Raw genomic sequence first — 21421 nt, 5'->3', positions numbered from 1 at the left:
GTCTATACTGAGCACCGGGCTTAGGGTCGTCGGTGAATCACACGACCATGACGGTGCTCTCCTGTTGAGGAGACTTTAAAACTCGTAGTAGTAGCATGAGTCTTTTTTCTCTTCGATTGGTTTATCTCTTTCACGCCATTGGTCTCCTGTGAATACCATGATATATTTATACAATAATGCACACCTCCAGAACATAGAATGCATTAAGCGTCACCGCAGAGTGAAATGTGCAGTCGCCTGGATCTTCCTTACAAATCAACCATGGTACCTAATGCTTTAAGCGGTTTATCTTGGAATTCTTTATTGGCCTCTTATATAATAATCACAAAGCAGATTTCATTTCACAGACAATTTCTCCCACTTATGACATGTGATCAATACATCATACTTTTCTCCTCCTCCTCCTCTGTCCTGGGTTCGGTACTAGCAATCGGACTCGACCCTTCTATGTCGCAGCTCTTGTTTCTGTATAAACCTCCGCCATCCATCTTTCTTTTTACCAGTGAGAATGGTCTTCTAAGACAACAGTTGCCAATGTGACTCCCACAAGGACAGTTGCATTCCATAGCTCAAACTCCTACTATGGTCATGTCAGCTCTGCTTCAGTCTTTCTACAGTGTTGGTGGAATTAGACTGCATATGATTGGCTAACTTGGCTACGCTATACGTCTGTTTACGGCCGTGGATTCCTTACGTACATCAGAAAATCCTTCCACACACAACCACTGTCTACAGACCATGAATAACCTAACCCAGTATGGGGACAAGATAGATGAATTGTGCCCAAGAAACGGTCTCAAAATCTGCCTTACTTCCTTGGATTCTTGTTACATTTATAGAATCTTGGTAGAGACGAAAGAGCAAAGACAGTGGACTAACTAGAGCACAAGAGGAAGTACAGAAGCCCTGCCTCCACAAAAGACCATGTACATTACAGACATTGATGCATAAAAGGAGTGTGGGCCGCATGGAGAAAAGACCACTGCTAGAGGGCGGGAGCGGTGGACACACTTCAGTAAAACAGGGCCAGTAAACACTTCTACAGAAAAGGTACAGCATAGACAGCAGATGCACGACTGTAGAACAAACAACCGACTACGGGTTCCGTACAGGCAGCACGTTAGAGTCACTAGAACAGGAACATTCTGAGTAGCAGACCTCAACATCACCCAAGTCATTATATCTCTTACTTCTGGCTAGACATTGTCAATTGCAATCAGTTCCAGGGTAGTTCTGACACCTGTACGTGGCATGAAATGGACTGCGGGCGCCGAGTCGTGTGTCCTGGCAGATGGCGCCAGCTTTTGCCCAGCACAGACTTGAATCAGATTTATACAGTGACTTCCTTGTTGGGAGCTAAGTTGTTACGCATGTTTCAAGCAATGAAAGTGTTCACCGACCAATCCGGTGCTGCCTAATGTTTTTCCAATGGTGCATGCCTTTTCTTGTTGAGGCATCCTCAGGGTTTCTGTAACTGAGATTGGCTGGGTGTCCTCTTCATCGATCAGATATATAATCATGCTATTTAATCATGTCACTGCTGGTTGGCCTAAGAGAGAATGTGCCTTACATAAATTATCTACACTTCAAAGCCCAAATGAAATTCTTTGAGACCATCACAAGTAACCCTCCCCGCCTCCCCGCCCAAACTATACATTTGTATCCATTCCTTAATGAACTCTGGCATCAGTAGTTGTAGCCCCATGAGACCCCATTGGTGGCGGGGGGGGGGGGAGGGCGTTGCTAGTCTTGCCAGAGCTAGAACTATTTTTTGGACCGAATCCACTGGCCAATCCTTGAATTACTTTCCATATCAGTGTATCGATTTACCCATTAGCAATTTTGTTCACCAGTATCAAGATTGTCTCTAGGGACATTTGCTTACTTTTTCAGCTTATCCGAGACTGTTAGACCATTGGGGAGAGGGATGCTCCTGGATGTACCCAACCTACAAACTCATCCACAAAAGTAATTTGAGAAATTGGATACCACACGCATGTTAATCATCATCTCCCTGTTCCACTTCCATTACTGTCACGAGGCCCACATCTGGGGTAAGGGATTTCAGATAAACTTTTGGATAAAGGCATTTCATGTTATTGACTGGACAATTATGTCTCCCGATGATTTACTTTGAACAGGATTTACTAAAGAGCCTCCAACGAGCCACCTTGGCACCAGGCCGGCCCTCACGTTCCACGCAGCCTCCCTTTGCAGGGGCTGATTAGACGAGATGCCAGCTTCTGGAACTCGGAGTTGAACTGGCGGTTCACAATGGCGTAGATGAAGGGATTCACGGCGGCTGGCACGCAGGTCAGGGCAACTGCAAACGTCTGAAGCTCCAGGAGCAGCGCATTCTGCAGGAAACGAGACAAAGGAAACACATAGCATGAACACTGCTGGAAATGGGAAAAACATACTGGGGGAACCCTCTCATCCTTGGTGAGGCTGAGCCGTGCCGAGGAAGGGGCGGGCTGAGGGGCGTGGTCCCAGGTCAGGTTTTTCAATACACTATTTCTTCTTCAAACCCAAGTCTGGGTAATGCCTAAAAGCAAAGAGCATTATGAGAACATAAGAATATACAGAATTTTAAATTTGAAACATGTTTTATTGTGATTCAGAAAAGAAAAAACCTTTTGAGCGAATAATGGAAGTTGGGCTCTGCAGTTTTATTGGTCACAATACTCGTGCTAAGAAAAAAATGTCTCTACAATTCAGGACATATGTACCAGTCTGGACAGCTACAAGAAGTATGTGAAAGTATGTCTGTTTCTGCAATCAGTTGCTCATGGCAAATCTACTGAAAGCATCTGTTTGTTGAACCGTAGGTTGCTTGTGCATGTGATAACTCGGCTTGACCTTCACCTCTCTGAGTAATTCTATCAAAAAAGTTGTACTCAAACATTGGGACAAAATCTACACAGACTTGTGCATTCAAACGCAGCAGAAATTTTAAGGATCGTCTAGTACATACATACGAAGAAGTTGACACTCCAAGCATCCTTCAAACAACATTATAGCACTTTCCACCTGTCAAAGGCCACTACAAATGCAGTAACTGCTCCGTCTGTTCCCTGACCAGAAATATTAAAACCATCGATCTGAATGGCAATCCTTGGACCTTCAATTCCTTCACCAACTGTAAAACCAAGTGGTCAGTCTACATTATAAAATGTCCATGCCACCTAATATATGTAGGCAAATGTAAAAGAGAGATAAAACAACGGATATGCGAGCACAGATCATGCGTAAAGAACCAAGAAGAGGACAAACCTCTAGTTGCACATTTCAAGGCCAAGAAGCACAGCCATAATGACATCTTTTGGGCCGTCTTACAAACAGCCAGAAACCCATTTCGCGGGGGCAATAGAGACCTGGCATTACGCAAATTGGAACAGAAATGGATCTATCGTTTAGACTCTGTGAAACCAGGCCTCCACATATCAATTGAGTGGAACCTCTTTTTCACTCAGTATTGTCCTGCCATACCACTGTTCCACAAGAGGCTAATATAGATTTTTTTAAAAACCTTTGGAGATATTCACTGATCAACAGCCTGTTCATGACTGTATCTTACCATGGTTTGTAACACTGAAGCATGCAACTGCATAATTCTGTAATTTGTTACCATGTAATCATTTTTGCAGACGGGCTATAGTCTTATGTGTCTACATAGACACGTTAATTACATACAATTAACAGCAATCCCAATTATTTCTGCTACTCTGCATGTTTTATTTGCATCATGCAGCATACTAAACAACTTTTGCAACTGTTGTGTCCTATGCAATTGCCATGTTATTCAGAAAAGCCCCCTTTACCATTCCATCCACATCAGCAAGACACACTACTCCTTCAACAGTCCCGCGCATGCGCGGCCGCACGCCAATGCGCACACAAGAAGTAATCAAGTTTTCCTTCTCAATATAAACCCTCCGGTACGCGTAGTCGAGAAACGGCACTATTGCAGTGATCCAGCTCCGGCAATAGGTAAGACAACCAGTGAGGCTCCTTCCTCACTAAACGGACGACCAGGTATTTCACCGATATTGGCTCTCCTATCCAGGCATGCACTAAGGAAAGATCCATGCCCTTAATTCCTTCACTTTTTCGCCTCTACCCTCCGTGCAGCAGAGCTCATTTTTCTAATCATTTTTTCACTGTAATGAGCACCCCTATCCAGGCACGCATAATAGATCTTCGCCTCCTTTCCTCACTTAATCGTCGCGGTTTGCAAAGTTTACAAAAAAAGCTCTACTAGCGTGCGGCACAGCCCAATCGCTTACAGCACTGCTCTCTCTCATTAAGAGCGCGCACGCAGGTTCGCCAGCATCAATGGCACAATGTAAACGCTACCACTCATGTTTTATTAAGTTGCTCCTCTTTTAGAGCACGCCGCTCCATCCACTCCATGCTTTCACCAACTTAGACCATTAGATGCATTAAAGGATCTTTCCAGCCTTTTGAAGTAACCCTAGTTTTTTCGTTCCCACTCCAACAGGCCTTTGCAAGCCTTCTGAAGTCAATCATATCCTTGCAAGCAGGTCCCATTAACGATCATCTACCTCCAGGTAATAAATACACTATTAACTCGGTTATCACTACTAGTTGACCAAGCCTCCTGATTATCCTCAAATCCACTATCATCCAACGGATATCTTTATTTTTTGGGTACCAGAGTCTGACGCTTCAGACTGAAAACAAGCCCTCTGTACCACCGACAGTCGGTCATCCAACTATTTTCTCACTACGGCGCATTCACAGTCATTTAGGTAAGTCCACCTTTTTGCAGTACTCTCTCATTTTTGACCAATCCCTGATCACTTTTTAAACTAATTGTAATTTACAACTTTTTAGGTGCGCGTTAATCCTTATGCAACACCGTCTTTACCAGAATCAATGTCCTGAAGACAGTTTGGTGCCTATAGCAGTGCTGTTCCATCTATGTAGCCTCTCTCCTAGATCCACTTCTCACCGAACCAGAAACACCAACAACACCCAGAGTGTCGACAATGTTTGCGTATTGCTACTTGATTTAGCAATACATGAAATAACAGTCAGTTGTTCTACCTACTAACACACTTTTATGCATATTATACAGTTTCGGGTTATGTATATCCCACGTGCCACATGAAGCACGTGTCTATTTGTGTAAATATGTGTCTATTGTTAAATTAAACTTTGTTTTAAGATATTCTGTTCCTGGTGATTCTTATGAGCTTCATTGCTAACACAAAGGTGACCGCCTCTTGCGCTAATGACCAGGGTAGCTTTTGACTCTAACTCCTCTTTTCGATGGGATGCACATACGGGCACAAGGCTTCACCCAATCGGCCTATACGTGAATGACGCACTCCCATGACACTCTGCAACCCCCTCCCTGCAAACGGGGAACACCCTACTCTGCTATAAAGTTATTAACCTTAACTGGTCACCCACAGCAGCGAGACTTCCACACCAAGGGACCCATATTTAGGTAAACTGTGGACTTAAACTATACAAAAGATCGTGCAACATTACCGAACTGAACAATGTGAACAAAATATTTTGGAGACAGACAGAATCGATTCCTTGGAATATATTGGTTTAGGTCAGAGCACACAATAAAAAAGATATAAGCTCTTAAGGGGTTATATCTAACAATGGCAATTGTGCCCATAGCATTAACAAGCATCAGAGAACACAACAGATCCACCCCTCAGCCCCCACACACCGGACAGGGACGCACAAACGTAGCAGATGGACACCTAATCTGCCATCACATAGCCCCCCCCCCCAACAAAGCTGCACATCCCCTGCAAAGTTCAGCACACTTACAGCCATCAAACAATGTCTGAGGAATTGCCACCTGGCAAGGGTGCAAAGCTCTGGCTTGTTCCATTTTTATAAATATATAAAATGATGCAGGTGATTTCTTCTCCAAAGGGTATCTGCTAACCAGAGCCCCCCCCCGTCACCAATTCAATGCCAAAAGCATAGTTTTCTCGTGCCCTGCTACATCAGAAGCACGATGCGCAGCACCAGCTCTGCTCGTGGTACAGAGTAGGTTCAAAGGTCACAAGATGCCCACACCACCGCTGCAGCGACAGCCCAGTCACTGCAGCACAGGGGCAGCATTTAAGATATGCCCCCGGTACCAAAACGACATTCATCACAAATACCACATGCTGGCGGCAGGGTAATCTCTAAAACGAGGCTATGCTCGAATTTAGGCATAGTGCATGGCACTACGTATGATCATGGCCCACGCAACCAAATTCATATCACACATGTGTCAGCTCTGCTGTGGGAGGGAATGCATGTTTGGGTCGGACGGGTGATACTGCCAAACGGCAGAACAGAAACATAGATAACCCAGACTCTCTTAGCGAGGGCCAGTAACACCCTCCTCCAGAGACAGCTGCACAGAAAGCAGCTATCCAGGGCCGAGGTATCAAAGGGGCACACCCATTCAGAAGGAGTTGCCTCACACAAGGCACCTGCATGTCTAAAGGCCCTTGTTGTAAGGCGGGAAGGGGGCAGAGTAGCATAGGCAGGGCGGCTCTGGTCACTGGAAGAAGACTTCCACCATCTTGTTTCTCGCTGTCTCTCTTTCCTTTTCCTGTCCCCTCCACATTCTCTGAAGCAACGCACTTTGGGTGTGATATCAACTGGGCTAAATCCACTCGGCCAGGAGCAGGTATTGTTCAGATAAAGCATGCCTGCTTTAGACAATCAGCTGCAGACTTTTTTTGTTAAAGAAGGGGACTCTCCCCGCTTCAGCAGATTACTCTCAGATCCTTTAAAGCCACGGATTAGTTCTGAAGATCTCACTGGACTTTGTTTGGGAGATTTGTACCCTTCAAAGCCCTCAGCTTGAGGTGAAGAAGGAATTATCCAAGGCAGAAGCAAGATCAGTCTCCTACTCTGAGGGAACATCAGGAGTAACCTCTGCTGTGGATCAGGACCTACCACTATAAACTTGAATCTCTTAAACTTGAATAGCAGACCCTGAACAGGATTTGACCTATTCTCGAGTCCCCCTGAAAGGGCCTCACAACAACTGGAGGACAAGGCCAGCCGACGCTCCTTGTTCACCACACCAAACTGGTAGCTCCGTTCTCACCGCACTTTGAACAAGAGAGAAGTCACTGGCGCTGGCTGCTGTGCTCCTCCACCAATCGAACATTTGCCTGCACCTTCCACTAGCTCGACATAGCCTCGTGTACAAGCCAAAGCTTGTCACATGGAAGGCCCAAAGTGACTGCTCAACGCCGGGACCTGAATCAAATGTCTTGAGAGTCACTCGCTGGGTCTAACCAGGGGTTACAACCACAGCTCAGCCCAGCTAGCCTGTGAACTACCACCTCATCGATCACACACAAATGGACCCAAGATCATCACATAAACGACCATCGCCTGCCAATTCGAACTGCTGGAGTGTCACTCATCAACCCCTCCCAGTAGCTAAAGCCGGACTCGCGCTAGCCAACTGCGAAGCATACCTGGGACCACCCCAACCTTCATCTTTGAAGAGTTGCGGTTCTAACGCACAGCGCACCCGCAATTGCCCCATACTCTACGCCTACTTGCTGTCGGGGCCTCCACGATCCTATGTGCCCGAACTGAGCCTGATCAGCTCACATCAACGTTTGACCCCTGGTCTGACTGAATCAGCCCACCAAGAACTGAATCCAGGTACTGTGGCCACTGAACTGCCCCTTCAGTCCACTTCACAATCACTCCTTTCTCTAAAGTATATCCTTTCTATGGCAGTAGCTTACCTACCACCCATGGAACCACACTCGGAAAGCTATTTTCTGCAGTCTGTTGCAGCTTCTATGTTCTTCCTTTGGAGTGAGTTTTTGCGTAGTAATCTCTTTTCGTTCTACTTGCAGATGGTGTGTACATTTAAAGTGTTAATTTATTTTTATTTTATTGGACGTTTGTATGATTCTTATACACAAGTGTTTCCAGGCATCACAAGACACGCTGTGGGAGGGTGGGGGGGTGGGGGAGGAGGTGGAAAGTGGAAAGAAAAACAGTAATATTGGCCTTGTGACAATCCCACTGTGCAAGTGCAAGACAAAGTGGATAGTGCAGGGGGGAGGGGTTTATAGAGGGATAAGTGCCGGATTGGGGTGGCCAAAGGGAGGGGGAGAGAAAGTGCGGGGGGGGGGGTGAAAATGGCAAGTGGCGGGGAAAGGGAGGATGAGTGCGGTGGACAGGGTGAACCAGGTTAGGGCTAGTCCGGGGAAGGGAACCCGAGGGAAAGGGATGGCACGGGATGAGGGTGGGGACTAGTAGGGGGGGGTGGTCTGGCCCCTGTAGGTCTCTGAAGGGACCAGGCCCCAGTCGCAGAGGGAAAGTTATCATGGTAGAGGGAAGGAAGAGGAGAAAAATAAAATTGAGAAGTTTCCGGAATTTAAGAAGATCCGGCTCAAGTCGGAGGGGAGCATGGAGGCCGTTTCAGATGGAAAAACGTTTGACCTGCAGAGAGTTTTTTTATAATAGAACCTTGATTGGACATTCCCTTAATTTTGGACTGTGATACTGTATTGTTGGGGTCACTATTGGTTGGCGTTCACACCTCTCTTGAGAGCATAGCGTTCCCTCGGCCCACATAACCAAAAAAAGTTGGAGGTATATCTCTCAATTGTCCCCGTTTTACCTTTGTGATTGCATAGTTTTGCTGAGTAGAAGTGTGAGGGCTGAGTGGACCTTTCCAATTCGCCACATGGTTCCCCAGCAAACCCACCCCTCCCCCCTCCCCCAAATGGTATCTGCAACATATCAGGTCCCGGATCACCCTGAAACCCATTCAACTCACTCCTTGCACAATATCACACATGAGCCCCCCAGTGTCCTTCGCTGGATTGCTTGGGGTAGGAAATGTAGTGCGCCTGGTTGGATTCTGGGGTAGGAAATGTGACGCACTTAGAAGATCTTTGAGGGTATGAATGGGGACACACTTAAAAGATTTGGGTGGCAGGAATCATGACATACTTAAACGGATTTTTGGAAGTGAGAAATACACTGCACCTAGGATTCTGGCGGTAGCAAACATGACGCATTTAAATGTAATTTTGGGGGGGCAGTAAAGGTTAGTGCACTTGGAAGGACACAGGGGGCAGGAAATGTGACACACTGAAAGCATTATAGGAGGTGTAGGAACGATGCATCACTTTCAGTAGCCCGTCCCTTCACCCAAATATGAGGATACCCCCAGCACTCTGAAGAGAGAGGGAGATCCAGCCCATTGTGCATGCATCCCTTTGAGGACAGACTGCTAATTGCATCAAGAAGATGTATGACGGCTACCCCTGCTGTGCGTAAAGACCCATCGGGCTACCGTGCCACAGCTCCGGGACATGGTACTGGAGCTCCCCGTTTCTTGTTGCCATCCCACTTATAAGGGCAGTCGTGGAGTTGTACCTAGATTTGCTGGTAACGGGTCATTTCAACCAGAAGAAAACAAATGCAGGTTAACACGTGTCACACTTCAAGCATCTGTGCCTTATAATGTTTAGCCAACCCATGGAGCTCGAAGATGCATGTTGGTGACGCTCCATTGCACTCATAATTGTAACGCACAGTGGTTGTATGCAGGTGATCATTGATATCGCCACTAGTAGACTCCTTTCGCCAGCCCTTGAATCGGATGACACAGCAACATGAAAGATCAGCTCCATCGGAGCTTAAGGTGGGTATAAACGCACCACTTCGGTGGACATCTGCCGCAGGCATAGCTATCCATCCACACACTTTAGAATACAGCTACAACTATGATAAATTAGGTCTAACTAGTCACATAACCGCTTCACACTAGAACACCAGACTTAACTCAACACCTCTGCCATTAGAATACAGCGACAACCTATGACCTTCCTCCGCGCCCGTCCACATGCTCAGCCTCTTGGGTTGCTTACTGGAGTCTAGCCCGCCCGCCCTTGTAAATCATAATCCTGGCTAAATGCACACACGCATCCTAAGCCTCCTCTCAGGACTTTCCCATGCCTGGACTTCGGCGCCCAAGGGCGTTCCTATTACAAAGTGCTTTGAGGCCATACAAATGGGAAAAGGCACTATATAAATGACTACTACAATACAGTATGTGGTTACTGGAGTGAGTAGCCCCTCTTACTGGTCTTTGAGACTTGCACTGGTGCGTCTGTTTAAACTAATTGGAGTCCCTCCCCTTTACACACTAGACTGGGGGCGCAACCAACAATGCAATTAGAAATATGGAACATTCGTAATCCTTATTAGAGGCTGTTCTTCCATTTTCAGAATAATGTTCTCTAGGCGCTACAAACTTGACGACAGTCTTTTATTCTTTGACGGGGACGTCTCCTGGATGACAGGTAAAGTGTCTTTTTTGTGTTATTTGTGTTTGTGTGGAGTGCCGCAGGGTCATGGGTATTCAGTGTAGTTATTTGTGTTTTGTTTATTGTAGGAGTGCAGGGAGGCCCCGAGGAAGGCGAGATTAAACAGGCCATGGTCGAAACTAGCGTGTGCACCATTGGAGCCACGTTGCTCTAATCTCATGCGAGCCCTTTGGTCTCAGAGAATCACCAGTGTCACATAAGGATCATTGGACTGGAGGAAGAAGAAAATGAGGACTTGGCCTTAAAAGTGCTGGAGGTTTTGAAGAGTTCAATCAAATATGGACAGATAACACTTATGGACATTGATAATGCATTCAGGATTGGCAAGAAAATGGGCCTTCAGGGTAAAGCCAGGCAAGTCCTAATTTCCTTCGTGTGCACCAGGATCAAGGAAGAAGTTTTGAAAGTAGCAAGACAGCTTGAAAATATTTACTATAAGAAGAAGCGGATTTTTATTTACCCAGATTACCCAAAGGAGGTTGTGGAGATTAGAAAATCCTTTAAAGAGCCCAAGGACCTGGCAAGGTCTTTGGGGGTGAAAGCCTTTCTCAACAGGGCTAACTGGCTAACTTTGATGTTTCCTGAGGGGGAGAAAATCACTAGAGATCCTAATGAGGCTCTTAAATGGTTAAAGGCTCGGGAGACTGGATTGATGGAAAATTAATTTTCACAGATGTTATTTTTACCAAATGTAGGTGTATTGGTTTGAACGTAACCTTTTTTTTTTATTATTATTATTTCAATTTTTACTTTTGGCATTGAATAACATTGTGAAGAAATGGCGCCGGCTCGATATTTCAGTTAAACGTTTTTTCGATTGATGCATTCTTGCCGCTCTCAGCGTTCTTGCCGTCATGTTCTGGCCAGGTTGTGATGTCCGGAGGGGTTAGAAGAGAGGACCATGCATTGCCTGCTCGGTCATGTGCTCCAGTCAGCTGACCTGTGGCAGGATCATTGGGGAGTGGAGTTGGTCACGTATCATTGATACGGAGTTGGGAGTTGCACTCGGTATGGCAGGTGAGATAGTGCCCCGATCTCTGCTCTGTCCCTATTATATGGGTGCTCGCCACATGTGTAGCCGGCGGGTTGCTTTTTCCCCAACTTCCATGGGGATTGCATTCAAACTGCTCCTCCTCTGCAGCCGTTTCATACTTGCTGGCACCGTTTTCGCATCGCAACTACCCGATTTCATGCTCTTTTGTTTGTACAATGCTAATATGGGTTAAGAGAGGAGGATTGCTAACTTTTCTTTGCTTTACCTGACCTCTACTTTGTGAAAACACCCGTGGGACGCCCAAGGAATTAATCAACTGGCGGCGGGAGACTGCGGGGCTAGTCCCTTTGATCCCGTACGCTTCTATTCTTGTGACACTGCCTGTTTACACTGGTGCCATTAAAAGTAATTGCTTTTACGCTTTTATGGTGCATCAAAGTGCCTCATATAACATTCTGAAGGGGAGCCTGGGTCCAGCAGCTGATTGACTGCCTCTAAAGAACGCTCATTTTCCTGAGCACAGCTGATGGACTAGAGTGCCCTTTTTAACAGTAACATTTCTGCACACACGACACTGGCCTCTTCCGTGTAGAACACTTTGGACATCATGACCTTTCTTTTGCAATTGCACTATTGGTTGTTCACTGCCTGGCTTTCTTTTGTAGTGCCAGGCAGTGTGTGCTAGTGGATGTCAGCCTGTCATTTCTTTGCAGGTATTACATGTGTTGTTGTTCAGTCCTCTCCCAAAGGTCAAATATATGCGCTCAGTATGCTTGGAGAACTGAACTTTCCTCATGTTTTGGCAGGATTAAAATGTGCAGTGTTTCATGAGATGATTTTACACTGCTGCGATCTGCAGCTTTCTTCCTTGCTGCATGTTCACTAACGCATAATGGGTTGTGAGATGACATATATGTACTCGATATGTTTTAAAGACCCATTATTTGCCATGTAGCCACTAACCACTAGACGGTTTTACATGTTATAATCACAAACTACTACAGCTGGTACATGAAAGAAAAAAGGATTATACAAAGGTTTTTCAATTCAATGTAATACTGTGATCCTGCTTCAATGTTACTTGGAGTCTAATGCTTCACCTTTCTATCGTGTTTTACAGTTGGATTTGATGTGCTGTTTTCAGGAATGGCAAGTTATATGCAGGCTGGATGCTCGTGCAGGTGGGGTTGTGTGCATTTAGATATCTCTGCAGGATCTCGACATAGAAGTACACATTTGGGGATTTGCACGTGTGGTGTGGCGGAGTGGGCTGTGTTAGGCGTTTTGACTGTACTACGATGGGCTCAGGGACTGCCCTATTAGGGTGCGATGTTATTGGGGACATTGCATTTTCTCCTGGGCAGCTTCCTTGACTCTACTTCTTCCCTAGATGGTCCTCTGTGCTTTACAGGGGGACATCATGTCATGGCCTTCACTGAACAAATGGCAGGAGATGCGAGGTTTGTGGTGCCCGTGGGGGGCTGCTGGGGGGGATGTTTAAATGGAGCTGTCGGGCTATTATGGAATGGGGTGGCTTAATGGGAGTTCAAGTTATTTGGAGAGGTGTCCAGGATGTTGGACTACTTGGAATGAGTATAGGAGTTTTTTCTGGTTTGCTGTTCTTGGTGTTTTGCATCTGTCTTTGGGGGGTTGGGTTGGGGTTCAGGGTCAATATCATAAATCAGGACCTGTTGTCTAGATTGGATAGTGTGGGGGTGGATTTTCTGGTCTGGAGGATGGGGGATCAATTAAGAGTTATTTCATGGAATGTGAACGGACTGAATAATGTGCAGAAGAAACGGAAAGTGATGTCCTATTTGAATGATTTGAATGGGGACATTTATTTACTTCAGGAGACTCACCTTCTTAAGGAAGATTTGGATGGTTTGAGGAAGGGCTGGGTAGGGAGAGTATACGGTTCTTCTTTTGATTCAAGGTCCAGGGGTGTGGTGATTTTGATAAGGAAAAATGCCCCGATTAAGGTACTAAGAGTAATAGGTGACAAGGGTGGTAGGATGATTGCCATTCTGACGAACATTCAGGGCAAGGTGGTTTCATTCTGCAACATTTATGCGCCAACCGTGGATGATGGTTCTTTCTTCAGGGAGGTTGCACAAACAGTTCAGGATCTAGGGACTAGTAACGTAATCTTGGGCGGAGATTTCAATACGGTTATTGACTATACCTTGGACAGGAGCAATAACAGATTCTGCAGGAGAACTGATGTACTAACTAAGGCACTATTGGATTTAATGGTGGAGCATGATCTGAAGGACAGCTGGAGGATGAACAATCCGTTGGTAAGGGAATACAGTTTCTATTCAGGAGCGCATGCGACTTATTCAAGGATTGACATGGTTTTGATGTCAGGAGGTATGTTACAGAGTTATAAGGCGAGTAGTATTGGTAATATTGTGTTGACGGATCACGCACATGTGGTTCTTGATTTGAGATGGGATTTACCAATGGACAGACAATTTACGTGGAGACTGAATCCTATGTTGTTGGATAATGTTGATGAGATGGCCAAACTTTCAACAGAAATAGATTATTTTGTGGAGGAAAATTGTAATGGTGAGGTGGAGCTGGGCACAGTTTGGGAGGCCTTCAAATGTACTGTACGGGGTATGTTTATTAATTTGGCGAGAGGCTTGAAAAAGAAATGGGACAATTCGCAGTTGGAATTAGAGAATAAAATAAATGATTTATCACGGAAATTGATGGTGGATCCTTCACAGTTGTTTTTACTTCCGGAGTTGAATCGTTTGAAAAGGGAATTGACTGTGTTGATTTCTGACAGAGTGGAGAAAAGGTATTTTCAACAAAAGTGCACTTATTTTGAACGGGGTGAGAGGTGTGATCGTTGGCTAGCTTACAGAATGAGGTTGAGAGAGTCGGAGCGCTCAATCACATCGATTACGGACTCTGGTGGAATGACTACATTTGATCCGTTGAGAATAAATGAGGTGTTCATGAAGTTTTATAAGAATTTGTATAGAAATAAGACATACACTGATGCAACCAATGTAGATTTTTTGGGGGCAATCCCAGTCCCAGAAATTTCTGTAGAGGAGTCAACTTTGTTGGAAGAACCGGTAACTGTGGATGAGGTCAGGAATGCAATTTCTAAGTTAAATGTAGGCAGGTCTCCGGGCCCTGATGGACTGCCGGTGGAGTTTTATAGATGGTTGCCTAATTCTGCATTGGAATTGTTAAAGGATATGTATGTGACTTCTAAGGCTCGGGGACTGCTTCCAGATACGACTAGACATGCAACGATTTCGGTCTTTCTAAAGAAGGGCAAAGACGAAACTTTGGCGTCCAGTTACAGACCTATAAGTTTAATTAATGTGGACAACAAAATCCTAGCCAAGGTTCTGGCATTAAGGCTGGAAAATCTTCTACCGAAACTGATAGATCAGAATCAGTCGGGTTTTATTAAGGGTAGGACGACGTCCAGCAATATGAGGACTTTACTGTGTACCATCGCTAGAGCGTCAGAACTTTCAGAAGACTCGGCGGTTCTCTCATTGGATGCCGAAAAAGCATTCGATAGGGTCAATTGGCAATTTATGTTTAGTGTTTTGGAAAAAATGGGTTTTGGTCATCATTTTTGTTCTTGTCAGACTACTATATACCAAGCCCACGGCGGATGTCAAAACTAATGGTTGGAGGTCCCAATTTTTTGATTTGGAACGTGGAACGAGACAAGGATGCCCGTTGTCTCCTCTTTTGTTTGTACTCAGTGTTGAACCTTTAGCCATTAAGCTGAGAACTGAGGATGGCCTGCAGGGTATTGATGGTTGGGGTTTGAAACAAAAAGCTTGGCTATATGCTGATGACTTGCTGTTGGTCCTTAGGAATCTTGCTGAATCGTTGCCTGTGCTTATGAATATTCTGGAGGTCTTTCATCGGTGCTCTGGGTACAAGATTAATTGGGCGAAATCGGAAGTTCTACCCCTTGTCCCACTATGTGACAAACAATTGGTTACTGGGTTGGGCTTCAAGTGGTGTGCTGAGAGGTTAATGTACCTGGGTGTTTGGATTTTGCCAACAATTGCAGATTTTGTGAGAGTGAATATGAATGTGGTCTGTGCTGCTTTCAAATCAGATCTGGATAGATGGTCCTTGCTTCAACTTTCCCTTTGGGGGAAGGTGAATGCTTTAAAGATGGTGTCAACCCCCAGAGTGAACTATGTTTTAAGTATGGTTCCGTTGGAAATTGAGAAAAGGTATTGGCGGGAACTGGATAGGCTTATGCAGGGTTTCTTGTGGGATCATAAACCTCCGCGCTTGAGGATAAGTAAACTGCAATTGCCCTTGTCGAAAGGCGGGCTAGGGGTGCCAGACTTCAGGGCATATCATCTGGCCTTCATGGCCCGTACCTTATTTGCATGTATTAAATCAGATGGTACGGATTGGTTTGGTGTGGAATCTAGTCATGTGAGTCCGTTGTCACCCCGGGCTTTATTAACGAGTCAGCCATGCAGACGGAGGTTGGAGAATCCGTTGACTAAGAGTCTACGGACTTCGTGGTTGACTTTGAATGAGTGTTTGGGTTTCGATGCATTGAGAGACCCGAATGCTTCACTTTGGCTGAATCCGAGTGTTACATATGAAGGGAAAGTTATGTTCTGGCATGAATGGTTCCTTGCTGGGGTTCAGTGGATTGGGGACCTTTTCAATGGTATGACTTGGATGACTGCCAGAGAAGTCAAGTTGAAGTTTGATATCCCTACCTTTTGTATGGCGGACTATCGGAAGATCCGGAGAGCAGTAGGTGACGTAAATATGGAGAAAGGAGTCAATTTGGATTTGCTTGGTTGGATACCTGGGGTGAGTGGTTGTGGCTTGGTCAGCTATGTTTATAAACAAATTGTGTCCAACTACAAGATAAATGATGCTGTGAGACTGGATTGGAACCAAAGGATTGGTGAGGACATTGCGGAAGAGCATTGGTCTCGAATCTGTGAGAATGTGAAACTGTGTTCTTTGAGTCTGGTTGAAAGATCGCGGCAGATTAAGATTCTGCATAGAACTTATTGGACACCGGAGCGTTTGATGGAAAGAGGAATGAGTGATAACTCTGACTGTTGGGCGTGTGTTCAGGAGAGGGGCACCTTTGAACATATGTTGTGGGAATGTCCAAGAGTGAGGGGTATGTGGTTCGAATTTGATCAGATTTGTGAGAGAGTTCTCGAAGAGAGAATCCACTTGGATTTTAAGACCATTGTGCTGGGCAGCACTGATGTGCTGGAAGATTTGAGTACCTCCCAGAGAAAGTGGATCTTTCGGGGAGCAATGGTGGGAAAGAAATTGATATTGAGAAACTGGAAAACATCTACTCCTGTTACAATTGAAATGTGGATTGCTGAGATGCATATTTTGGCTGATATCGAAAGGGTTTTGTACCTGAGGGAGAAAAAGAGTGCATTGTTCAATAAGATATGGAGTAAATTTCTTTTATTGTATTAGGCCTGATTTTAGATCTGATTTGACTCTGGGGGGTTTGTATATAGTTGAGTATGTAGGTTAGAGAATATGTGTTTTTTGTTGTAATCATCTAATATGTTTTTGTTCATCTTATTGTAATTTTGAAAATTAAAATAAAAATTTCAAAAAAAAAAAAAAAAGAGAATCACCAGTGTCCTGAGACGTTTAAGCGACATGCTTATTAAGTCATATCCTACACCTCTGACGTGGTTGTGTTGAAAATATATATATATAGATATATTAATTACCGATGAGCATCGCCACACACTACCGGCCCCTCCCCGCCCAAAATGCTCCTGGGATTTCTCTGAGCAAGTTCTATCAAGCAGTAACATCAAACGTTGGTCTGCCAGAATTAATTCCTAAGCAGGTTGCCGAGAGGGAATGGCTTAATTACAGCTGTACATTTGCTGCTGGTGTAATAAAAAGGTCAACCAAGTGCTTTCAGCCCCTTGATTTCTTTCCAATACCTGCACAGAAGTCCTGGTAACAATTAACACTGACAAAGCCAAAAGTGTCAGCTTTGTATTCGACAGGCACTGTTAGCATAGCCACTACCCAAATGGGAAATAACTATTCAATGCCTACACAAAAGCCAGAACTTTTAGTTTTGCCAGTGCCTGGTTGCTTTTGCCACAGCGGCCCTTCTAAGCAACATACTAGCGTGGACCATAACCCCAGAAATTATATTTGGGGGTGGGGGGGGGTGCTGCCTACAAGCAAGTTTAAAGGGAATGTTAGGCTCCAGGTCGATCTATAAATGTTTTTTAAGCACGTTATCCTTTTAGGTCAGAGCACTGTAACCGTTGTCGCTACAGATGTTTTGGACTACAACTCCCATCATCTCAAACCAGCAAATTCAATGGGGTGGGATCATGGGAGTGGAAGTTCAAAACATCTGGAGAGCCGTAGGTTGCAGGCCACGTTTTAGGTAAAGCATGTTCCTTCCGTCCCGGATTAAGGTGGGGAAAGTGGGCACCCGGCATACTTCTAAAATTATTACAAATGTGCCGTAACGCCCCGACATCAAATCCACATGGGCAGGCAACACAAAAAGTCAACGTTAGCTCAGTGAGTGGAGCAAACCGGCTGGCATCAAACCTAGGGAAAGTGAGCTTGAACACCGACTCTCGAGTCTCACCCTCCTGGCAGGCAGTCAGCGGCTGACCGGGTCTCACACCGTTGGCCAAACGTTGCCTCAGTACTGGTAGGAAAACTGACTGGGAGTCACGACTGTCGCAACTTGGGGTGCGCATCCGGACAACCAAGGGTTCAAACTCCAGCACGGCCAGGTAAAGGCGTTCCACACCGCGGACAAACCAGGAGGCAACTTGCAAAATAAGCCTTCTGCCCACGTCCCTTCTTATAAGAGGAAAAACGGATGTGCCGAGTTTCTGCTCAAGTCCATAAGGGTTCTGGCACAGAGTGTTTGGTTCCATTATTGCATGAGGTAAGTTGTGCATGAAGTGCCGGATTCTTCCCGCTTCTAAGCACTATAATAGCGGCACATTCTATCCCAATGTAATGTTGCTCCATCACCTTCTCCACTTATGCTCCCTTCTTAATTTGGAGCCTTCTGCTGCGGGTGTGGCCGGTGGCATTGCTGTGCTTTTAGTATAAATATATATATATTGCCACGCCACCCATTTTAGAAACACAAAAACAAAAAATACAAGCCTTTTGTTAACTCCAAAATAAGACACGCGCCCCAAAACCTTGAACTTTTTTTAAACAGTTGAAAACAATCGGTTTATATTATAATGTATTTATTCCTGGCACAACTGTATTTGTGTCCCAAAAGCCCAGCAGACCGCAAAGGTGAGGGTTCGATCGGTGGTGGGGTATTGATTTGCGAACACTATGCCTGTACACGCTGCACAGCACTTATTAATTTAAAAAAAAAATGGCAAAGTCAATAGTTTCGGCTTTTGAGTAGGCGTGACAGTAATTTTTCAGACAATGCCGTGGTGGTACTCCCCACCCGTAACAGTTAGCAAGTTATCTTACCTTGGCATATTAAGGCGTGACTGACAAAGGCCCATGCAATATCGATACACTAATACTTATACCAGTGCCAAAACTGCTGTCTTTGCAAATTAAAAGGAATTCAGTGGAAGGAACAGATGCAAGGACACAGGTTATATGATGAGGCTTTTTTGCACCAATCGCCACCAGAGTGGTCAAGCAGATAAAATTCCCACTTGGTGAAGACATTAAAGCCACAGAACTATTTTAAAGGGATCCTGGGGGGGCTGGGGGGGGTGGAGGGGGGGTGTCGGTTGTGATGAGGGAGGGAGGGGTGGGTAAGAATGGTCATAGGGACTAGAATGACCAGAGGCAGGCAAAGTGGGTGGGTAAAAAGCCAAACGCAGGGTATCCTGCCAAACTGCCCTACCATCCCCGCCGCCTGATATACCAGGTGGCGGTAAATCCCCATTGCATGGAGCCCCATAGAACTCCATGGAGGGGATTGCCGGTAATACCAGCTGTTTTTTGCCTGTGGGGCTCAATTCACTACACCAAATGAAGTTAGAGAAACTGCAAAAAAAAGTGCAAAGAACAAAGAATGCCCTCATGATTAATGCACACGTGGAAAGAAACCAAAAGCATGGAATTCTAAAAGCTGTCCCCAGAAAAGACAGGCAGGCCCTTACCATAAAGCTGTCCTTCTTTAGGAGGAAAGTCAGGAAAAGAATAACCACCAGCGGGACCCAGAAGGCAAGGAAAGTTACGAAGATATATCCAAATCTTTTTGCAATTTTCTCTTCCAGTCTCTTTCTGGCATGTTCTCTGGACTTCACTGAGAAGAGGCAAACCGCGCCAATGATTTCGGGGATGTCCGGCGGGCTGGGGATAAGCGGCATTTCCGGCGGGATACTTGGTGAGGATATGGAAACTGAGAAGGGATTTCCTTGACTCGTCTCCTCTTCGATTTCCGCTACAACGATGGCTGCCGCGCAGTGCGGACCTGGAGCCTCAGGTTGAGATGGACAGCTCAACGGGATAGCCCTGAAGGCCTTGTGGAAGGGCCTTCCAGGATCAACTGGGGCAGACGGAGGCAAGATGCCACTGTCGAAGATTTTGTTGGCGTGCCGCTTCACCACAAAAAAGATCCGCATGTAGTGCAGTACAATGAGCGCTAGGCTCACAATCCAAATAGGAACTAGGATGCAAACACCAAAGGGGTCAAAGTAGTCTTGAACATTTATCGCCTGGTGCCGGCACGTCAAGTAGATGGGAGTGTGCTTTGCAAAGGTGATGGACATGATCGGCACCAGGAACCCAACCACCCAGATCATGAAGATCCACCGCTTGATGCGCACTGTACGCTGCTCAATTTCAAAGGGGAAGGCGATAGCCTGGAACCGCTCGGCACTGATAATGACCAGTGTCAGCAGCTGGACACAGCTGCTGAGCGAATATGAAAACTGCTGGACAGTACACACAGTCTCACCCAAGTCAGCCCGGCTGACTGCGACGGTCAGCAACAGCAAGGGGATATCCAGAGAGCACTTCAGGAGGTCAATGATGGCCAGGTTGACCAAAAGCGCGTTGTTGGCAGTTTGCAAGGACTTGATGCGGTAGACGACCCAGCAGACCAGCAGGTTGCCAACGATGCCAGTTATGAAGGTGAACACCAGCACCAAGATGGATGCGGCCAGAGACACCGTGTGGAACGATAGGGCCACCTTCCCCGTGGCATTAGATCCTCTGTCAATTTCAGCCATTGCGCGTGCCAGGATCGCTCTGCTCCCAGAGAAAAGTTAAAAGGTTGGTGGCGCGAAGCAGAAGGCGGCAGATCACAGCAATTCAAAGATGCAGGGAAAACCCAGCCGGCTCAATAAGTCGATAACAGGCAGATAAAGCAGTAGATGCCGAAGGCAGAGAGGTGATGCACTCTTCTCCCCCGGCTCGCCAACATTTCCTTAGAAACCCCTGCTGCACACGGCTTCAGTTTCCCTGGACACATAAGACTCTTCTGCCTGCAGCTCATTCGAGTTACAACACTCCTTGGATTAAGGGGCTGGTGTGTGTGCGCAGAGCATCGTCTGCGCACTCGCCTTGGCTCCGGAGGGATACTCTTGTCGTCCGCGTCGCGCCTGCGATAAAGGGCCCAAAAAACATCCACAGAAATAAAAAGAATTGGAATGAGCTATTGCTCCTAACCGAGGATCCTCCAGCACTACTGCTTCTCAAAAGCCCAGCAGCAGCGTTTGGCGAGAGAGTCCTGAACGGGCGGCCTATGTTCAAGAGGCCCCATGATGAGCCGCTAATGACTTCCAATTCCATTCGCACATCCCATTTCCACCAAGGAAGTGGAAGAAAATGCACACAGGTGGCTCTTGCAGGATGTTGATTTCCGATTTGTAATCAAGAACCAGCATCCCCCCCCTCCCCAAAAGCATTTCCTTTTATTATTGGTCCAATTTCCACTTCGCTACTGGTGGCGCCAGCAGTTTCGTCGGCTGACAGGGACAAGCCAATTCTGGCAAGTCGGCTGGGTAGCGCAACCAGGCTAACAAAGCAAGGCTCAGGAAATTGACAAATGAACGGCCATAGGTTGGCG

The 21421-nt window shown here is 46.0% G+C and overlaps 1 protein-coding gene across 1 annotated transcript; it reads right to left on the bottom strand.

Moving 5' to 3' along the window:
- Nucleotides 1–284: 284 nt before the first annotated feature.
- Nucleotides 285–21059, bottom strand: LOC138520898 (G-protein coupled receptor 84-like). Its single transcript, XM_069633318.1, has 2 exons — nt 19509–21059; nt 285–2357 (listed from the first exon to the last, which is right to left on the bottom strand). The coding sequence occupies exons 1-2, from the start codon at nt 20580–20582 to the stop codon at nt 2190–2192; spliced, it is 1242 nt and encodes a 413-aa protein (XP_069489419.1). The 5' UTR covers nt 20583–21059; the 3' UTR covers nt 285–2189.
- Nucleotides 21060–21421: the final 362 nt, after the last annotated feature.

Source organism: Ambystoma mexicanum, chromosome 13, assembly GCF_040938575.1.
Source record: "Ambystoma mexicanum isolate Mex_15411 chromosome 13, UKY_AmexF1_1, whole genome shotgun sequence".
NCBI classification, from domain to species: Eukaryota; Metazoa; Chordata; class Amphibia; order Caudata; family Ambystomatidae; genus Ambystoma; species Ambystoma mexicanum.
The sequence above is the reverse complement of the archived record's forward strand: the minus strand, read 5'-3'. Positions and strand labels throughout refer to the sequence as shown.